Consider the following 17723-nt stretch of genomic DNA (forward strand, 5'->3'; position numbering starts at 1 on the left):
CAGAAGTGTGGCTTCTAGATCAAGAGAGGTATTACTACCACTCTACACAACTCTGGTGCGCCCGCAATTGGAGTATTGTGTTCAGTTTTGGGCCCCTCATTATAGAAAGGATATAGCCAGGTTGGAGTCAGTGCAGCGTAGGGCCACAAGGTTGGTGGCCAGTTTGCAGGGGATGCCGTATGAGGCGAGACTGAGGGAACTGGGTCTCTTCAGCCTGGAGAAGAGGAGACTCAGAGGGGATATGTTGGCGACATACAGATATGTGAGGGGATGTCACATGGAGATGGGTAGAGACCTGTTCTCCCCTGCAGAGGAAGGCAGGACACGCTCCAATGGAGCAAAGCTCAGGGAGCCAAGGTTCCATTTGGATGCCAGGAAGCACTTCCTGACAGTTAGGACCCCGAGGGTGTGGAATGGGCTTCCACGAGAGGTCACTGAGGCCCCATCGGTGCAGGTGTTCAGGGATAGGCTGGACGTGCACATGGTGGGCATGTCGTGAGCGGAGCTGGCTGGTGCCGGAAGTCAGACTAGATGGCTCGGGAGGCCTCTTCTTACTCGCTCTGTTTCTATCTTTCTATCTTAAAAAGGAATGATTTAAATAGGCTGGTATGTGCACATGAGATACAGAAAGGCTAATTTAATGTGGTTGGTGAAAACTTAACAACTTAGCTTAATGAAACATTGTTAAATGGATATCTTTGATTATATCTGAAATTGAAAATAGGAGAACTTGCTATTTAAAAAATGAATGACTTATATGGGTTGGTAAGTTTATATGTGATATTGTATGGAGTTAACTATATTTGATTAAATGGAGTTTACGTCAGATGAAACATTAGTGAGTTTAAAGAAAATTGGCTTAAAGTTATCACTAAGCATAGTAGTTAGGATGCCCTTTGAGATGTCACATAGATCCTTTTGAAGTTACTAGTAATCGTGGTAGTGAGGAAGTTATTTTTTATTAGAAAAATGGATAGATTTTGAATTGTTCAGAAATGTTTAGATGAAGAAGAAAGAAGATGTTGCAATTTCACCCAACCTGGAGAAGCTTCCCTTAAATAATGGTCACGAGAAACAGGACTTTGCAAGAAAAGATGGGATTGATTTTACCAATAAAGAAGATGGAAGAAGGAAGATAGTGACTTCTATCAAATTTGGAATTACATTTTTATTTGGCTGGAGAAACGGGACTTGATTTTGATCTAAAGATGTTTTCATGTTTTTATAAAAGGATTACAGTATGATCATAGAATGTTAAAAGACATGTTGTAGGGGGCTGACCCAGTAAATCTGATGTGTGTGATGATTGATATGTGTAGTTTTAGTTTAAAATCTTAATTTAAAAAAAAATTTAAAAAAGGAAAGGTGGAATCTGCCTCGGATTCGTCAGAATCGGCCTCGTAGTGGCACGGGCCAGACGAAGAGCTCCCCAGTGATGTGGGGTGTCGCGGCTCCGGGTGTCTCGATGTAGACGGGGCTTCTCTGTGGACCGAAGGTGAGGCACGGTCCCGTGGTTGTGGGTAGAAGCCAAAGGAATGGTACGCCCCCCAACCCGATGGGTAGGTTTCATAGTAGGGTTGGTTCCATTCCTCACTACATTGTACAGCTGAGCGACTTCGGTATCGCGGTGGAGAGGCGGGAGATTCAGCCCTTGGCCTAGACGGCGGCATAGGCGTAGGTGAGCGAGCTGTAGGAGGAGAATCCTGGATTTCTCTGTCTGAGATGGACTCGTGCATCGACGGGGCTGACGAGCCCGAGTTGCGGTGCTTTTTCGACTTATGAGCTGGTCTGCCCACCTTCTCCTCCTTAGCCTTCATATGGCTAGAGGACTGATCTGAGCCGCCATGCTTTCTCTTCTCCCATTGTTTTCGCGGGAGAGAAGGAAGTCGTTGGTCTCCTGATGCCGGGGTTCCATCATCCGATGGGCGCGGCTGAGGCATAGCCGGTGCGGCGGCAGGGCATTGGCCAAGCGTGGCTGAAGCAGAAGCCAGACACTGCACAGGGACGGCCGAGGCAGAGGCCGGGCATTGACCGGGCACGGCCGAGGCAGGGCCGGATTTTTCAGCCAGTTGGTCCGACTGCATCAAGGCCTGGTTCCAAAGAAGTTCACACAGGCGATTCTCCCTGTTCTTACACGCCTGCTTCGCCATTGTAGAAAAAGGAAGAAATAGGAGATAGTAAAGAGGGATAAGATAGTATTTTTGGGGTTGTTTTTTTTTAAGCAAAGAACAAGAAAAAGGTAATATAACAAGGGAGAAAAAACATGGAGTAATAACAATCAACAGTATAAGAATAAGAACAATAAGAACAATAAGAACAAGAGCATGATAGTCAAAGCGAGAGCCGAACAGGCACAAGCGAACGGCGGTTGAAAAAGACTGAATAAAATGGCAGACACTTCGTTCTATATATAGTACTGAGTGGGAGGGGAGCGGAGTTTCCCGCCAAAAACCATTAGCTTTCTAATCTTTCTGGTCTTAGGCACTGCGCAGGCGCAGCCCCCATATGTGTGATGCACAGAGGCCACGACAAAGAACATGTGTACACTTAGGCCAAATGCGTACTAGAGCTCAGCATAGGCATTGTGAGATTGGTATCATACATGGATTCCAACTCAGACAACTCCCCAGTGTAGTATAAGTAAGATGATCATCTTAACAGTAAAAGCTCTACATATTAAACATCTGGTGATGAAATCAGTGATGCTGTCTATTCATTATAATTTTTATTATACAAATTATACCCAAAGGTATCTAGCTATGCAACTATCAGCAAGTATTACAGTCTGATACTAAACAGATTTACTTGGACGAAAGTCACACTGAGTTCAATGAGACTCTTTGTAAATATGCTCAGAACTACAACCTAATCATATTTCACAACAGTTATTTATTTTTATAACAAGCCATTTTATTGGACTACTGGAAGTAAAAGTAAAATGAGGGTAATTCAGTAGATAGGCCAGAGTACTCATAAAATAAAAATAGCAGTGTTCCATAGCCAGACCTGCAAACATGTTTCATTAAACTACTCAAGAAGAGAAATGTGCATGGTATAGTTCAGGGGTCGGCAACCCGCGGCTCCGGAGCCACATGTGGCTCTTGAATCCCTCTGCTGCAGCTTTGTCGCTCACAGCCCCCGATCTGCGACCCGTGCCGGCACAGCACAGCCGCCAATCTGTGACACGCGCCAGCACAGCACAGCCGCCCATCTGTGACATGCGCTGGCACAGCACAGCCCCCGATCTGCCACCAGCACCGGCACAGCACAGCCCCTGAGCTGCCACCAGCGCCGGCACAGCACAGCTCCCGATCTGTTCCATAAACTATAGTTTTTTTATACATAGTATAAAGGTAAAAAATGATATATGCAGTGTTATTTTCATTTTAGAGGTCAAAAGAGTTTTGTGGCTCCCAGTGTTTTCTGTGGGAAACAGGTCCAAATGGCTCTTTGAGTGTTAAAGGTTGCCGACCCCTGGTATAGTTCTTAAATTTAACAAATGATACTACTTGTTACAAATAGCAGCAAACCTTGCCTAGTAATATAAGCGACATTTAGATTTCCGGTTTTGATTTTTCATTCTCTATCCAAAAACATACATGCACTTAACCTTTTACTAAATGTTTCCCAGTTGCTGAATTTAATTTAAACATTTAATTTGCTAATATAAAAATGTCAGTTCCCCAAACATTTATATCTATTTGACTAGATACACATTTTGCTTAACCTCCCATACCCTTATAATTCTATAAAAGACTAAAAAGCAAAAATGGACAATGTCCAGAGAAAGGCAAATGATGCTGTCAGGAGTTGTGAGAAGCAAGAAGACAATCCACTCCTTAGAATCAATCTGATTCCTTGCCTTTGTTTTAAAGAGACAATCCAGACTGTGCATATAGAGATCCACATAGATAGAAAAATTGGGTTTCTTCTGACATCGCTAAACTTTAATTCCCACTGTCCCTCATTGCTGGCCATGTTGCTTAGGGTTGATGGAGTTGCAATCCAAAATCAGAGGGCCACAAATTCACAGCCTATATCAGTGATGGCGAACCTTTTAGAGACCGAGTGCCCAAACTGCAAGTCAAAACCCACTTATCCCAAAGTGCCAACACTACAATAAAACCTGAAAACTGAGGTTTTAGTTTAGAAAAAGCACCTCACAGCCAGTCCAAGAAAAAAAAAATTCCTTGGCAGCACACTGACCAGCCGTGCGAAAGTTTGGGTGAATCAGGGCTAATGAGTCGTCGCTCATGATGCCATTGCCTGGTGCCACTACTCCTTCCTGAGTATGTGCATGGCCCCTATGTGCGCTGTTATCCGATGTTCGGCTGCTGGGATGATGCTGGGGCGACTTGGCTCGCATGCTGACAGAGAGGGCTCTGCATGCTCACTGCAGCACACGTGCCATAGGTTCACTGCCACTGGCCTAACCCTACCCTGGTGCACACCCCTAAACCTAATATAGGGCTAAAATTCCATTAAAAAGAGGGCAATTTTGAAAAAGCCTTCCTTGAGTAGCTTTTTCTGCACAGCTCATAATTTCTGCCCTTTCTAAACACATTCTAACCATCAAAATCATACCTGGTCACCTTGCTTTTCCAACCCTAACGCAGTGATGGTGAACCTTTTAGAGAATGAGTGCCCAAACTGCAAGCGAAAACCCACTTATTTATCGCAACACTACAATAAAACCTGAATACTGAGGTTTTAGTTTAGAAAAAGCACCTCACAGCCAGTCCAAGAATGTATGAATGTCTATCTGTCTGTCTGTCTGTCTGTCTGTCCATGGCAGCGAACTGACTGGCCATGCAAAAGCTCGAACAGTCATGGCTAATGAATCGTGGCTTGTGATGTCATTGCCTGGTGCCACTACTCCTTTCCGAGCATGTGCATGCCACCTATGTGCGCTGTTATCCAATGCTCGGCTGCTGGGGCGATGCTGGGGCGACTCAGATCGCGTGCTGACAGAGAGAGTTCTGTGTGCCCGCTGTGGCACACATGTCATAGGTTCACCACCACTGGCCTATATGATAAGACATAACAGAACCCTGGCCCCACCCCTAAGTGCATACATTCAGTATGCCAGCCTTGGAGGCCTGTGAACACTCCTGTATCTAGATCCAGTCCTTCCTTCCCTATTCAGCCAAGGAGTATGAGCACTGAACTTGAGGAAATAGGTGAACAGAAATACAGAAGAGGCTCACAGGCTTCTGTCGTGCCTGTGTGCTCAGAAGAGTCCCTTATGCGTGCACAAGGGGAGGAAACCTCTCAATGAGAACCAGAGCGTCAGTGAAGATGTATTTTTGTTTCAGCAGAACAAACGTTCCTCCCCACTCTCACAGATGGTGAGAGAGCCAGATAGTGAGGTACTGAAAGAACACAAAACAGAGGAGCAGGAGCAGGGCGAATTGGGGGTAAACAGGGGAACGAACTCTCAATCTTCTGATATAGAGTGTGAGAACCAAACTGATAAGGAGCAAGCGGGATTTGAGGATGCTCGTTCTCGCAGGCGCACACGCAGACTGGGACAGCTGGAATCCTGATTGACTGAACTACGACAAGAGAGAGTTCACAGTGCTCCGCCTCCAAGGGTGCGACTGTGGAGGGTTCATAAGCAAAGTGCTGGCTAAAGTTTGTCAGTGTGCAGGGTCAACTTTCTATCCTGTTTCAATTTCGGATGTATAGCTGTTTAGAATAAAGACGTTTGTAGCATCTGGTGGAGTGACTGCTTTCATTAGGAAGAAGTGGCAGCCTCATGACAGCTTCCTGTTAAGTGGTACAGCCTAGTGTGGTGACAAAGTGCACAGCAAGAAAAGGAAATACGCAACTTTGCCATATCCTATGACAATCTTGCCACTGTGCCCATGGTGGACTGGAGAGAGATCATGGTGTTTAATAGTAGGAAAGGGCCCTTACATTCCTACAGCAATTCCTACCCACTCAAAATTACGGAAGGATGATGCAACGGAAAGAGAGCTAACCAGAAAAGCTATCATGGTATCTGTTGCATATTTCTGTATGACCATGTGAAACTCTGTAATTTAAGTATAACAATCATTAAATAGTCTCCAGCTTGAACATCCAGAAGTATTTTAAATGTTTATTTGCACATATCTGAGATACAAATGTTTTTATGTAGATTTTGATTTTAAAATATGATAAATTATTACCTCTAGTCACAGGAATGTGAATGTTGCTTCCAGACTCTAAGCTTTGTAAGGTGGCTTGCAATCCTGTAATCTAAACAATGGTGGGGGAAAGAAACATAAAGTTATTTCATTTCTTACCAAAAGAATGAAAAATTACACACACACATTAAAATAATCTGAGTGTGCTAAGAATCTGAAAGCTGGCATTAAGTAACACAGATTAGTTACTGTTCAACATTCATTAATAACTTTTTCCATACATTCAGTAAGGGTAATTACAGAACAGTAAACAATTTTTCCTCTCTCTTAGGACCACCTTATATAGCAAGACAGAAAACGTTAAGTTTCTCTGCCTGCCCGCCCATCTACCTACTCCACTTTATTTGTTGATGTGTTAAAAGTAGGCACCCATGCCAAAAAATGTGCATAGAGTGGCAAAGAAGATGTGTGGATCCTACCCTCAAAATGACACTGGAAGTAATTTTTAGGGTTGCATATCACTGCATGGGGACACGGATGGTGCAGTGGTGTAAACTGCTGAGCCGCTGAGCTTGACAATCAAAAGGTCAGCAGTTTGAATCTGCACAACGGGGTGAGTGCCCGCTGCTTTGTCCCAGCTCCTGCCAACCTAAGCAGTTCGAAAGCATGCAAGTGCGAGTAGATAAACAGGTACCACTTCAGTGGGAAGGTAACAGTGTTCTGTGTGCTTCAGTGTTTAGTCATGCTGGCCACATGACCATGGAAACTGTCTGCCTGTCTACGGACAAGTGCTGGCTCCCCCTCAGAGAAAAAGAGATGAGCACCACCCCCTAACGTTGGACATAACTGGACTTATTGTCATGGGGAAACCTTTACCTTTATCACCGCATGAGTTAAATTACTTTCAGGAAAAGAACTGCCTCAGTTCTAAAAGTAATGAACTACCGTGGATGAAAATTATTGCAAGGAGCTCTGCTATCAAACATTAAATGGCAGCGGAAATCTGTCTTTGACAGATGAAGAGCCATAACGGATCAAGTTACAAAAACACCCTAAATTATGGCAAGAATATGACTTCAGATTTCCTTGTTGTAGTAAACAATTAATATAACATTATACATGTCCTGGCAAACAGCCAGTATGTGGAAAGCATCTATCTGTGGAAACATCAGGCATGTACACATCAACAGTATGACTAGCATGATGAAGGGTGCAACAGAGTTCAAGAAAATATACCAGTAGCAGAGGCTGCTTTATATACTTGCCAGTGGCTCTTAAATGTGTGGTCCCTTACAAATGGGCCAACCTGAGCAGAAATTGGATGGGGTTGTATTAGGACATATGTCTGAGTATGCTCCAGTCCAAATTCCCAAGATCCTCCTCAAAAATCTCATATTAAAAGGGCCCAAAGTTCGACAGCCAGCTGTCAAAAAAGCTTCTTCCAGCCCCTCGAAGATCATGGGGAAAGTGCCAAAGTTGCTCCCCCATGGGCATTAAAGGGGAAATTGAAAAGTGGGGGATCTTGCTGGGAAAGTGAGAAACACCCAAACTATCCCCTTCTCAGTACAAGATCCCTCATGGTTTTGGTGTCTCTTGACAGATCTGCATGCCCCCAACATGTCAAGAAAATGAAGCAAGGGAGGCAGGGTTCAAGTATCTGCTTGGGACTTTGCTGGAAATGTAACTACTGCTCCTGGGTAGCAAAACTCACTGGAATCGGGCCCAATTAGAGGCTTGGAATGCTTCCCTTAGTACTATCTTGAAGGAGCAATGAAGCTAAAAATTAAAAAGTTAATTTCTGTGCATTAATTTTTGGATGCACAACAATAAAAAAAGAAAAAATACTTGGCAATCCCCAGTACCTCCTCCAAGCTGCTACTGTGGCACTTTGAAGGGAAAGCTAGTGGCTGTCAAGCTGCTTATACTGGGGGTGTGGGGGATCCACTTCATAATGAGAACCAGCACCAGCCACCCACAGGTGCTACCCAGGCACTTGTGTGGTAGCTGACCCTAGAAGTTGCCAGGACTAGTTCAGAAAATGTCCTGGCATTTCAGATGGCATGACAACCCACCATGGGCAAAACAAAACCTACAAACATTCACAGATTCTCATCATGAGTAGTTTGGAAAACTACTTGTGTTGGATAATGCACAATGTGTTTGCATGACAGCCAGTCATTGACTATTATCACTGGATGGCTGCAACATGATTGGCTGTCATGTTGTACAAGCCCAGTGACTATTTTGATACATATCACCAATGCAAGTATTTGATACTTCCCCCACATCATCTGTTCAGGTGATAGATGAGAAAAATCACTGCAGAGTTGAAAGTACTTAGAAGGGGAACTGGGAAAAAAGTTGGGGATGGACAGGAAAATTATCAAAAACTATTACAAAACGGCTTCTTCTCCTTCAGCTTGGAGATTAGAAGCCACCTAACAAATTCCAACCAGAGACAGGAGCAGCATAGGCTGCCTGGCTTAGATTTGTTCTCAGAGATTCACATGGCCAGGCAGCACACTGGAATGCCTTCTTTATGTAAACTCTATTTTGCTGCCCAGCATGAGATTCCTTTTCAAAATACTGACAGGACTGCTGTTAGCATCCATAGCCAGGAATGTACAGACAGAATGCTGGAGGCAAACTCTTATTTCTTTAATGTTTGTTTAATTGGGAAGTTGAGAAAAGTAGCTTCTGTAATCAATACTGTACACATTCAGCATGAGTCAATGGCATTTCTCTATGTTTGACCAAACCCAAGTTAAAGGCAGAAAATAAACTGAGTAACTTTTACACTGTCAGGATTTTACTGATTTATGAAACCACTACCTCAAACTGGAATTACTGTGATGACACAGTCCAGGTACTAAGGGCCTCAAAGGCTCCAGCTATAGAGAACAAAACCTATTACTATGCCATGGATGCACATATGTTGACATATGTGAAATACATATTTAATCTAGAAGGTAATGGTGATGAAACAATACAAAGCCTAGGTGGTGATGCTGATGAATTTGGGTTCATATGCTTTTAGGGTCTCCCTACACAACAGACATACAACATAGATGGTGTAAAAACAACAACAGTAACAACAGTGATTTGATGAATTCAGAATAACATCTATAGAAGCCACAGAACCTCATAGCAGCAACATACCTCTGGTCTCCTTGAAAACAAAAATATGGCAACAGATAATCTAACAGTTTCATAACTTCTGACTTATGATGGCTAACGATTAAGGAATACGAATTGCACTTTGCAATATGAAAGAATTATTAATGAGAGCACTCTCCCATTTCATCATCCACTAAGAAAATCATAACTCAAAAATTTTGGTTTGTTATACATCTTTAATGTTACCAAACCAGCAGAAAATAAAGAAAATTACCAAAGCCAAGGGTAAGCTCAGTTTACTTAACGCAGTAAGTACTGGCCCAGTTATACAGATGTGTGTTGTACTAATGCATGGAACTGGACTGAGGAACAGTCAGTCAAAGATGGCTCTTATCCATATTGCCACCGCTAGAGTGGTTACTACACATGGAATGATTATTACATATGATGCTCCACAATGAGATCCAAAAACACAATGAGATCCAAAATCATATAATCAACAGTCTGACTAACTGAAGTCATAGGGAAGACACAATGGTGCTATAATAATGGTGATTATACTGATGTATTCCTCCACTCTGTGGTATGAAACTTTGATGATTATATAACAGAGGACATAGAACATTTTGTACTTACACTGGCATCCATTATACAAAAAATGCCACATAATTTAAGTGAACCTTACTTATATTTAAGTAAATATTGACTTGGTTTCCTTCTACCAGGAAAAACAGCACTCAAGGTGGCTTACAGTCATAACTAAAACATGATTAAAACAATGTAACATTCAAGCATTAAAACACAAAAACAACATACAAAGAGCACCCAAGCCAACATATTTGCTTATCTGCTAACAGTCTACTGAAATGAACAGGTTTTTGTCTTCTGCCAGAAAGGGAAGAAAGGACGTGAACCTAGCCTCTTGTCAGGGATTTCCACAGAACAGCCACTGAGAAGGCCCTTTCTCACAATATCACCAAACTTGTCATAAGCCTAGCATCTTAAGGCATGCTGAGATCTAATGATTTAACTTCAATAGTACAGAGCAGGTGATCCAAATCACTCTTCAGAGACCACAGCATTTAACCTTAGAAGTTATAAATTAATTTATTCAAAAGCTAATGGCACACGGCTCCAGTTAAGCAATAGCATAGAAGGAAGTACATAGTCACAGAGGCATACTCTTAAAACAGTAACAGTTCCAAGCACTGAGAGTTATAACTAGAACCTCAGACATTATACAGATGTTCCCTACATGCAAGAGTCCTCAACTGACTTCTGTTTAGGGTACAAAAACAGTTGTAGCTAGGCAGTATGCCCATTGATTGAAATATCTCTTTTTACAAGATTGCTACATGGCAGGTGCCCAAGCTAAGGCCAGGATTCACAAATAAAGTAGGCCAGAAAACACTTGACTAAACACAGATATTCCCAGATTCAGAGTTGCTCAACTGATTCAGGTTTAGTCTACAGAATAGGATAAGGCAGGTAAAATGCTCCCAGTGTCACAGGTGGTAAAACATGGCAAGGAGTCAGTTTTCATCTTACAAGATCTTCTGGAAACACAAACAAATCAGAAACAAAGTGGTTAGCATGAAAAGATTAGTACAGGTGAGGAAGGGTTATAGGCAGCAAAAGATGTAAATACCAGCCAAACGATCGTAAGATATGACGACATTTTGGATAATGATGTAGGATTGAAGTTGAATCAAGAAATACAAGAACAAGGATCTAATATTTCTTGGTGGCATAAGGTGCAGATACGATCGAGATATGCTAAAGACTACAGAATGTGGGGCTTTTATAAGGATTTAACAGCATTTGATCAGGTGATGCTTAAATCAAATGAGAAAATGATTAAAAGACTATAATAATTTCTTACTAGATAGGAGAATGGAAGATGAACAGGCTAAGGAAACTATGATAATGTGGGCACAAAACTTTGGATATAATATTGAATTAGAAAAATGGGAAAAGCTGTGAGAGAGAAATATTAAGGTAACATTAGCAACTTCATATAAAGAAAACTTGTATAAAATGTTTTATAGATGGTATTTGTCGCCAAATAGACTAGCCAGATGTTTCCAAATATGTCAAATGGATGTTGAAAATGTAAACATAAATTGGGTACTTTCTATCATATGTGGTGGACTTGCAATAAAGCGAAAAAGTATTGGATAAAAATACATAAATGGCTTGAGGAAATGTTACAAAAATCCTTAGCTTTTAAACCTGAAGTTTTCTTATTAGGCATTATACCTGTTGATATTAGTAAACAAGAAACATACTTGATTTTACATGTAATTACTGTGGCAAGGATTGCATTTGCCCAACACTGGAAGAGTGAAGAACCACCCACCAATGAACTGATCCTAAAAAGATCTTGGACTGTGCAGAAATGGACAGATTGACTTTGAAATTGAAGGAGAAAGAAGATACTGATTTCTATCAAACTGGGACTCTTTTTATTATTGGCTAGAGAAACAGGGCTTTGTATAGATTCAAATATGTTTTTAAGTTAACATAAAAAGAAAAAATGTGGGGGCTGACCCAGCAGGTCCGATGTTTCTGATGATTGATGTTGTTTTTAGTTTTTCTTTGTATTAGGGTTATTTAGAATAAAACTTATTAAAAAAAGATGTAAATACCAGCCAAAATGCAACACAACAAGATATACCCTTTCAAAAAAACGTTTTGAAATGTACTTACTGCATCTATGTACTTACTGCATGTTACATAATAATTTCCTTATACTCTTTACAAGCAGTTGTTGACATACTGTAAGCTTCGTACACATTATAGAACATGATTGTTCACACACAATCCATATTTCTGTTTATTCATTTGTAACCTATTTATACTTTTTTTTTGTCCTGTGTCTTTCATCCTGCACTTGCCTTAAGAGAAATTGTCATGTCTCCAATTTATGGTAAAAATGTCATAAGTAACAGTCCAATTTGGATATTGAATCAAATTAAAGGAGATGGCTAACAATTATATAAGGTATTTGAAATAGCTATGTGGCAGGATTAAAATGGTACACCATTCTAAAGCCATTTTAAGTCATTGAGTTCCAGGGATTTTCCCCTTTCTTTTATCCAATGCAGGTTATTACTACTATTGCTTATTTGGTATCTCAGTTCCTCATCTTCCTTTTGGTGTAAAGTATGTTCAGATCAGCTCATTATTTTCAGAGCTTTCCCCAAAAAGTAGCCCTAGACAGTTCATGAAATGCTGTATTATCTTGAAAATGACCCTCAGGTTCATTTTGGAGAGCAACATCCACACAGATCTTTTTGTTCACCCTATGTAAAACTGATCTGACATGGATGTCTGCTTTCATCATGCCAACGCTAGTAATCTCATTTTCCAAACTATTTTCTGGATTTTGGTTGGCTTACTCAAGACTTGTTTTAAGTTCAAGCCTCTACAAAACAAATGCTTTAAGTTTAAAGAAAAGTTTTAAGTTCAAGCCTCTACAAAACAGACTGGCTGGAAAAATTTACAAGCTGACAAATGGAAAGCGAGTGGCTTATATTATGATTTTAGCTGCAATGCTGAGGCCAAAGGACTACCATTTGCCCTATATGGAACTTCAGACAGTAACTTCCAGGAAGATTTGTTTCTGTTTATATAAAGCATCTCCCAGAATATAGGATAGTCCTTGTGAATTTGTGTCCTGTCAGGTTCAGAAGAAACCATGTGTGAAAAAAATGGAGCTTTATCCTTGCACAGAAATTACCAGCGTTGGAGACTCAAGTTGAGCAACTCACTCCCAAGTCTGACTCAAGTTGCGTCAGCAGCTCAACTCGGATTTGATTTAACCCGAGATTTCTACTGTTTTTACCACAGAGTTGCTCCAGGACTTACCACCTGTATGTGACATGTGGCAGTATATCCTGAGCAATCTCAGCAGAAGGCATCTGGTACAGAATATACATCTGAGTAATTATAATCTACTTTAAAGGATCAATAGTGTCCATGAATCCTTAGACTAAATGTGACAAATGTTTTACCTGCCCAACAACTCGATCTCTTTCCAAGCTTGTAAGCATTTTTTCTCTTAGCAGAATCTCATATTTTTCATGTAGCTGCCTTAACATTGGTTCATATGATGCATAATGTGTCTTCAGCCTATAAACAATAAAGTAATTTTTAAAAATGTATAACAGACACTACACAGAAAAATATTCTTTATCATTTAACTTTGCTGTAGAAGAATATGTACTAAAAATCACCAAGCCATTTCAAAATTATCTGCCAAAATGTTTTTTTAATGTAATTTTGCTACTCAGAGCACACTGAAGAAATTACATGTGTTAGCCCGTATTCTTCTTGGCTTCCATTTTTGCACACTATTTGCACATGTAATCACAGGGAAAGGGAAGTATGGTGCTAGCCTTCTCCTGTTCTAGATCTTTCTCCACCCAAAAGGTTTTGCATTGTCCCCCCATGCACTCTGATCTAGTGCCACCGCCATTTACCATGAAGTTGTTCTGTAATAAGACATGTATAATCCATGATGTAATTGTGGATGAGGGGGCAGACCTGGAATTTATTACAGAAATCAGAACAAATTTGCTGGGAGGAATTGACCTGTGTTAATTTGTTGAACTGGATATATCATGCAGCATTAACATTGGCTTGAGGGTAGGAAGGTGGGATTACTGTCAGCTATGCGGCTGTGTGTTAACACTCATATACCAAGGCTCCCTTTTGGAGGCCCAGCTCAGGAACTCATGGCTATCATGTCACCAATGGACTGTCTTAACACATCACCTGTTCTACACATTCTCTGCAGAACAAACAGCACAGTAAGCTGGGGGTCAGGTAAAACCAGATGTACTTGGTAAGACAGTCTATCTTGGTGTAACTGTTTTTGTTGGAAGGCTTTTCTCCATTACTCTACTCTAATATGAATCAGCTGTATACTGCCATGAATTCCAGCATGATAAAGAACAGTATCTAAATGTGTTACATAAATAGGAAAAAATAAAGAAAATCCTATGATTAAACAACTAAGCAAATCTTAATCTAAGTAGATCAATTAGGATTTGTATCGCTAATATTAAATTCCCTAAAATTGGAACCTAACATTGGAATATTCCATCACATTAACTAGACACTCAGGCTTCTGCATAGAGCAATATTCAAAACCACCTAGAGCAAGGGTACAGGCACCAGTGCTCTCATGGACATCTTTCTTAGCAGCTACCATATTACCCTACATCATTCAATTTTAATTTAAAACACATTTTCTTCCCAGCAGCTCAGATTACTGTAAATAGGTATCTTTGGCATTGAAAACTGTGGATTCAAAGGAGTTGTTTAGTGGGCTGGACTCAGATCCTGCCTCTGCTTTATAATAAGTCATCTGTGTAGGTTAAATGTCTTTTGCCATACCTACCATGGCAACCATTTCATAGATGACAGGGCAGTTTCTTAGACTGTCAAAGGTGTATATTGTCTGGGAAGAAAAGTGATTGGATGTAATAATAGACTTTTCCAAGACAATTATACAATAATGTGGACAAAGATCAAAAAAGACCTACAGAGATGGTCCAAATTAATAATGTCTTGGCTGAGAGAATTTCTACTATAAAAATGAAAGATTTCAGTTTTCTACCAAAATTGAACTTTTTATTTCAGACAATACCAATTTTCATAGAGGGAAAACCCCTTTATCTGAAATGGGAAAACAAGGATTAGATTTAAAGTACTACAAGATGCAAAAGAAAGAGAATGTCTAGCATTACCAAATATCAAATTATACTACTATGAGGCTGGATTGGGTTTTGATTACAGACTGGATTAAAAGTCCTGATGAAAGGCTAACAAAGCTGGAAATAGCAGATGTAGAGTAAGAAATATGTAAGTACCTGTGGCCCAAGAACGCAATTAAAAAGATCCAACACAAAATGAAAATCATGTAATTAGAGATGATTATATTTGAAAAGAACTTGGAATACTTTAAGAAGAAGGCTTAAGCCCTCAAATATCTCCTTTGATCTCTCCAATAGAAGCATGCTGTGACAAACATTTAAGGAAAAAAATGTTTTCATAACAGACGGAGATATGATGGGTCAACAACAAAGAAACAAATCTTGGTAACAATTAATAGATGAAGGAAAAGAAGATAGAATAGCTTCTTTATTTCCAGCTGGTCTCAAGAGTGAGAAAGGAAATTCAACAAAGAAGAGGTACTATAAGAGATCTGACGGAATTTGAAAGGCTGATTTGAAACTGAACAAATTAAAACATTGTATGATAACTTGGATGCAAGCTTTGGAGAAGAAACATCCTTCCATCAATGGGGAACTTTATGGATGAAAGGAATAAATTGTACAGTTAGCTAAATATTAAAAGAGAATTGGTATAAATGTTCTTTTGTTGGTATATTACTCCCAGAGATATTCAAAAATGGAAAAGAATTATAATGGAATGTGTTGGAAATGTAAAGATGTGGAAGGGACTTTTAACATATGCGGTGGATGTGTAATAAGGTTAAAAGATTTTGGAAATGAAAACATACAGAGATACAGAAAATTTTGAAAATTAACTTCCCAATGAATGCTAAGAATATGTTATTAAGTATCCTACCAGAAACTCTTCAGCTGCCAGAGTTACAATTGCAATAAAATGGAAAACAGAAGACTGTCCAACCAGTGAAGATTGGAAAAACAAGCAAATTAACCAACTATGTAAATAGAAGACCAGTCCAATGGGATAAATGGAAAGTTTATTATGGATATGCTACTTAATAAGTGAGACAAAAACAGAGATTAAGTAAACTGACACATTCTTTAATAAGTCACAAAAAGGAAATCTGGTTAATGAATTTAGTTACAATTGGAAAGCTTATTAATTTTAATTTTATTTCTAATTATTTGCAATTGAGAGAAAAAAAGAATCTTTGAATATATTGTTTTCTGAAATAAGGGGAGGAGGAGAAGGGGAAATGGGTGGAAAGGGAGACGAAGGGAGATTCTAATTTGGTATTGGATATGCTCTGGGACAAATCACAGCTTGCTTGTTGTCTATGGGAAAGCAATTTTCATTGTGAAATTATTAGCCTTATTTGGCTACTTATTAATGTAATTGAGTATTATCTGTTACTATGTGTTATCAAGTAAAATTCTAGTCATGAGTTTAGAAAAACCAATGTTTACTGATGATTCCTTGTGGAACTTCTTGTATCTGGTTTTATGAACAATTCTGGAACATGGTCCCTTGGCAACTTTTTCTTTTGATGTGTTTGTTTTTCTTTCTGCTTCTTATTATTTACCAAAATAAAAAAGAAAGAAATGTGTATATTGTCTGAAAATAGCTGTCTTCTTTTCTAAAGCTACACTCAAAAACACATAGCAACATCTTCCCACTCAACTGCTAATGGGCTACCACAGCAGATCAAAAGGAAGGCTGAATGAAAGCAGCTCAGAAGAGTCACCTGTAATGGGGCAGGAAGATGGATTTAGTGCATGCACAGAAGACAGTTGCTTATCCTTAACTGATAGTTAATTGATCAGTCATCTGTGCATTCATGCATATGGGAACTGTGTCTTTAGGGCATTTCATTTCAGGCAACTTCTAGAGCTGATAAGTTTTTGGCAGGAGCTCCCAGGAACCATCTTAGTGGACTTGTCCTTAGTGGGTTCCCACCTATTCCCCCAGTTTCTTGGGAGCACTTACTGTGGACTCAGAACCAAAAGCAACCTTGGTATCAACACAGATACAGAAACACAAAAAAGTCTTCCCCTTCCCTTTGAAGTAGTAATACCTTCAAACTTGACAGTGATACTGAAGTGGTGACAGTGGCACTTTGTGTAAATACACAGATGACAACTTGAAGAAGTGTGGTTACAGGTAAGCAAACAGTCCTCCTTCTTTGTGGACTCTGTGCACCACACATAGAGGTGATTTAATATGCTGACTTACCAGAATTGGATTGGTGACATTGTGTAGCACTGGAGAAAGCACTGCTCTGTTGAAGGAACAATCAGTCTAGAGATGGCGGGCCAAGTCTATCATGACATAAAAAGATGTATATTCTTGTTCAATTTGCTGACCAGCTTAATTCTGGTAATGTGCTCTTGGAAGTTGTGAAATTTCTAGCACAGCCACTTGATACATGATAGTTTGAACTATACAGATACAGGACATTGGGAAGAGAGGGGAATCCTTTATTTTATCTTCACAGCACAAGAAAAGTCTCCATGATGTATGCAATTTATAAAATGTATAAACCTAAATTCCTACAAGGATTCACGAGATGAAAACAAAGTAGGTAAGATAATATCCTAGTGGATTTGGAAATCAGACCATCATTAAGGAAAAGATAAGGTTGAAGCACCACCTTGTCTTTACAGAACACCATATACCAAAGGTCTATTTGAAGTACACTAGCTTTATGAGTAGATAGAAAAGCCACAAGAAAGGCCAGCTTCCAGGTTAATAAACAGAGGTAAACAATAGCCA

At 39.9% G+C, this 17723-nt stretch overlaps 1 protein-coding gene across 2 annotated transcripts in view; it reads right to left on the reverse strand.

Annotated features, from left to right (window-relative positions):
- SPAG16 (sperm associated antigen 16) overlaps positions 1 to 17723 on the reverse strand; it is a 584427-nt gene that overhangs the window by 536367 nt on the left and 30337 nt on the right. For both annotated transcript variants that reach the window (XM_044432017.1, XM_044432016.1), the window contains exons 6-7: positions 13265 to 13382; positions 6174 to 6243 (exon numbers count right to left, since the gene is read on the reverse strand). In XM_044432017.1, coding sequence (XP_044287952.1) covers positions 6174 to 6243; positions 13265 to 13382 — 188 coding nt within the window. The remainder of the gene's footprint in view (positions 1 to 6173; positions 6244 to 13264; positions 13383 to 17723) is intronic.

This window comes from Varanus komodoensis, unplaced genomic scaffold (assembly GCF_004798865.1).
Source record: "Varanus komodoensis strain SLA01 unplaced genomic scaffold, ASM479886v1 scaffold23, whole genome shotgun sequence".
Classification (NCBI taxonomy): Eukaryota; Metazoa; Chordata; class Lepidosauria; order Squamata; family Varanidae; genus Varanus; species Varanus komodoensis.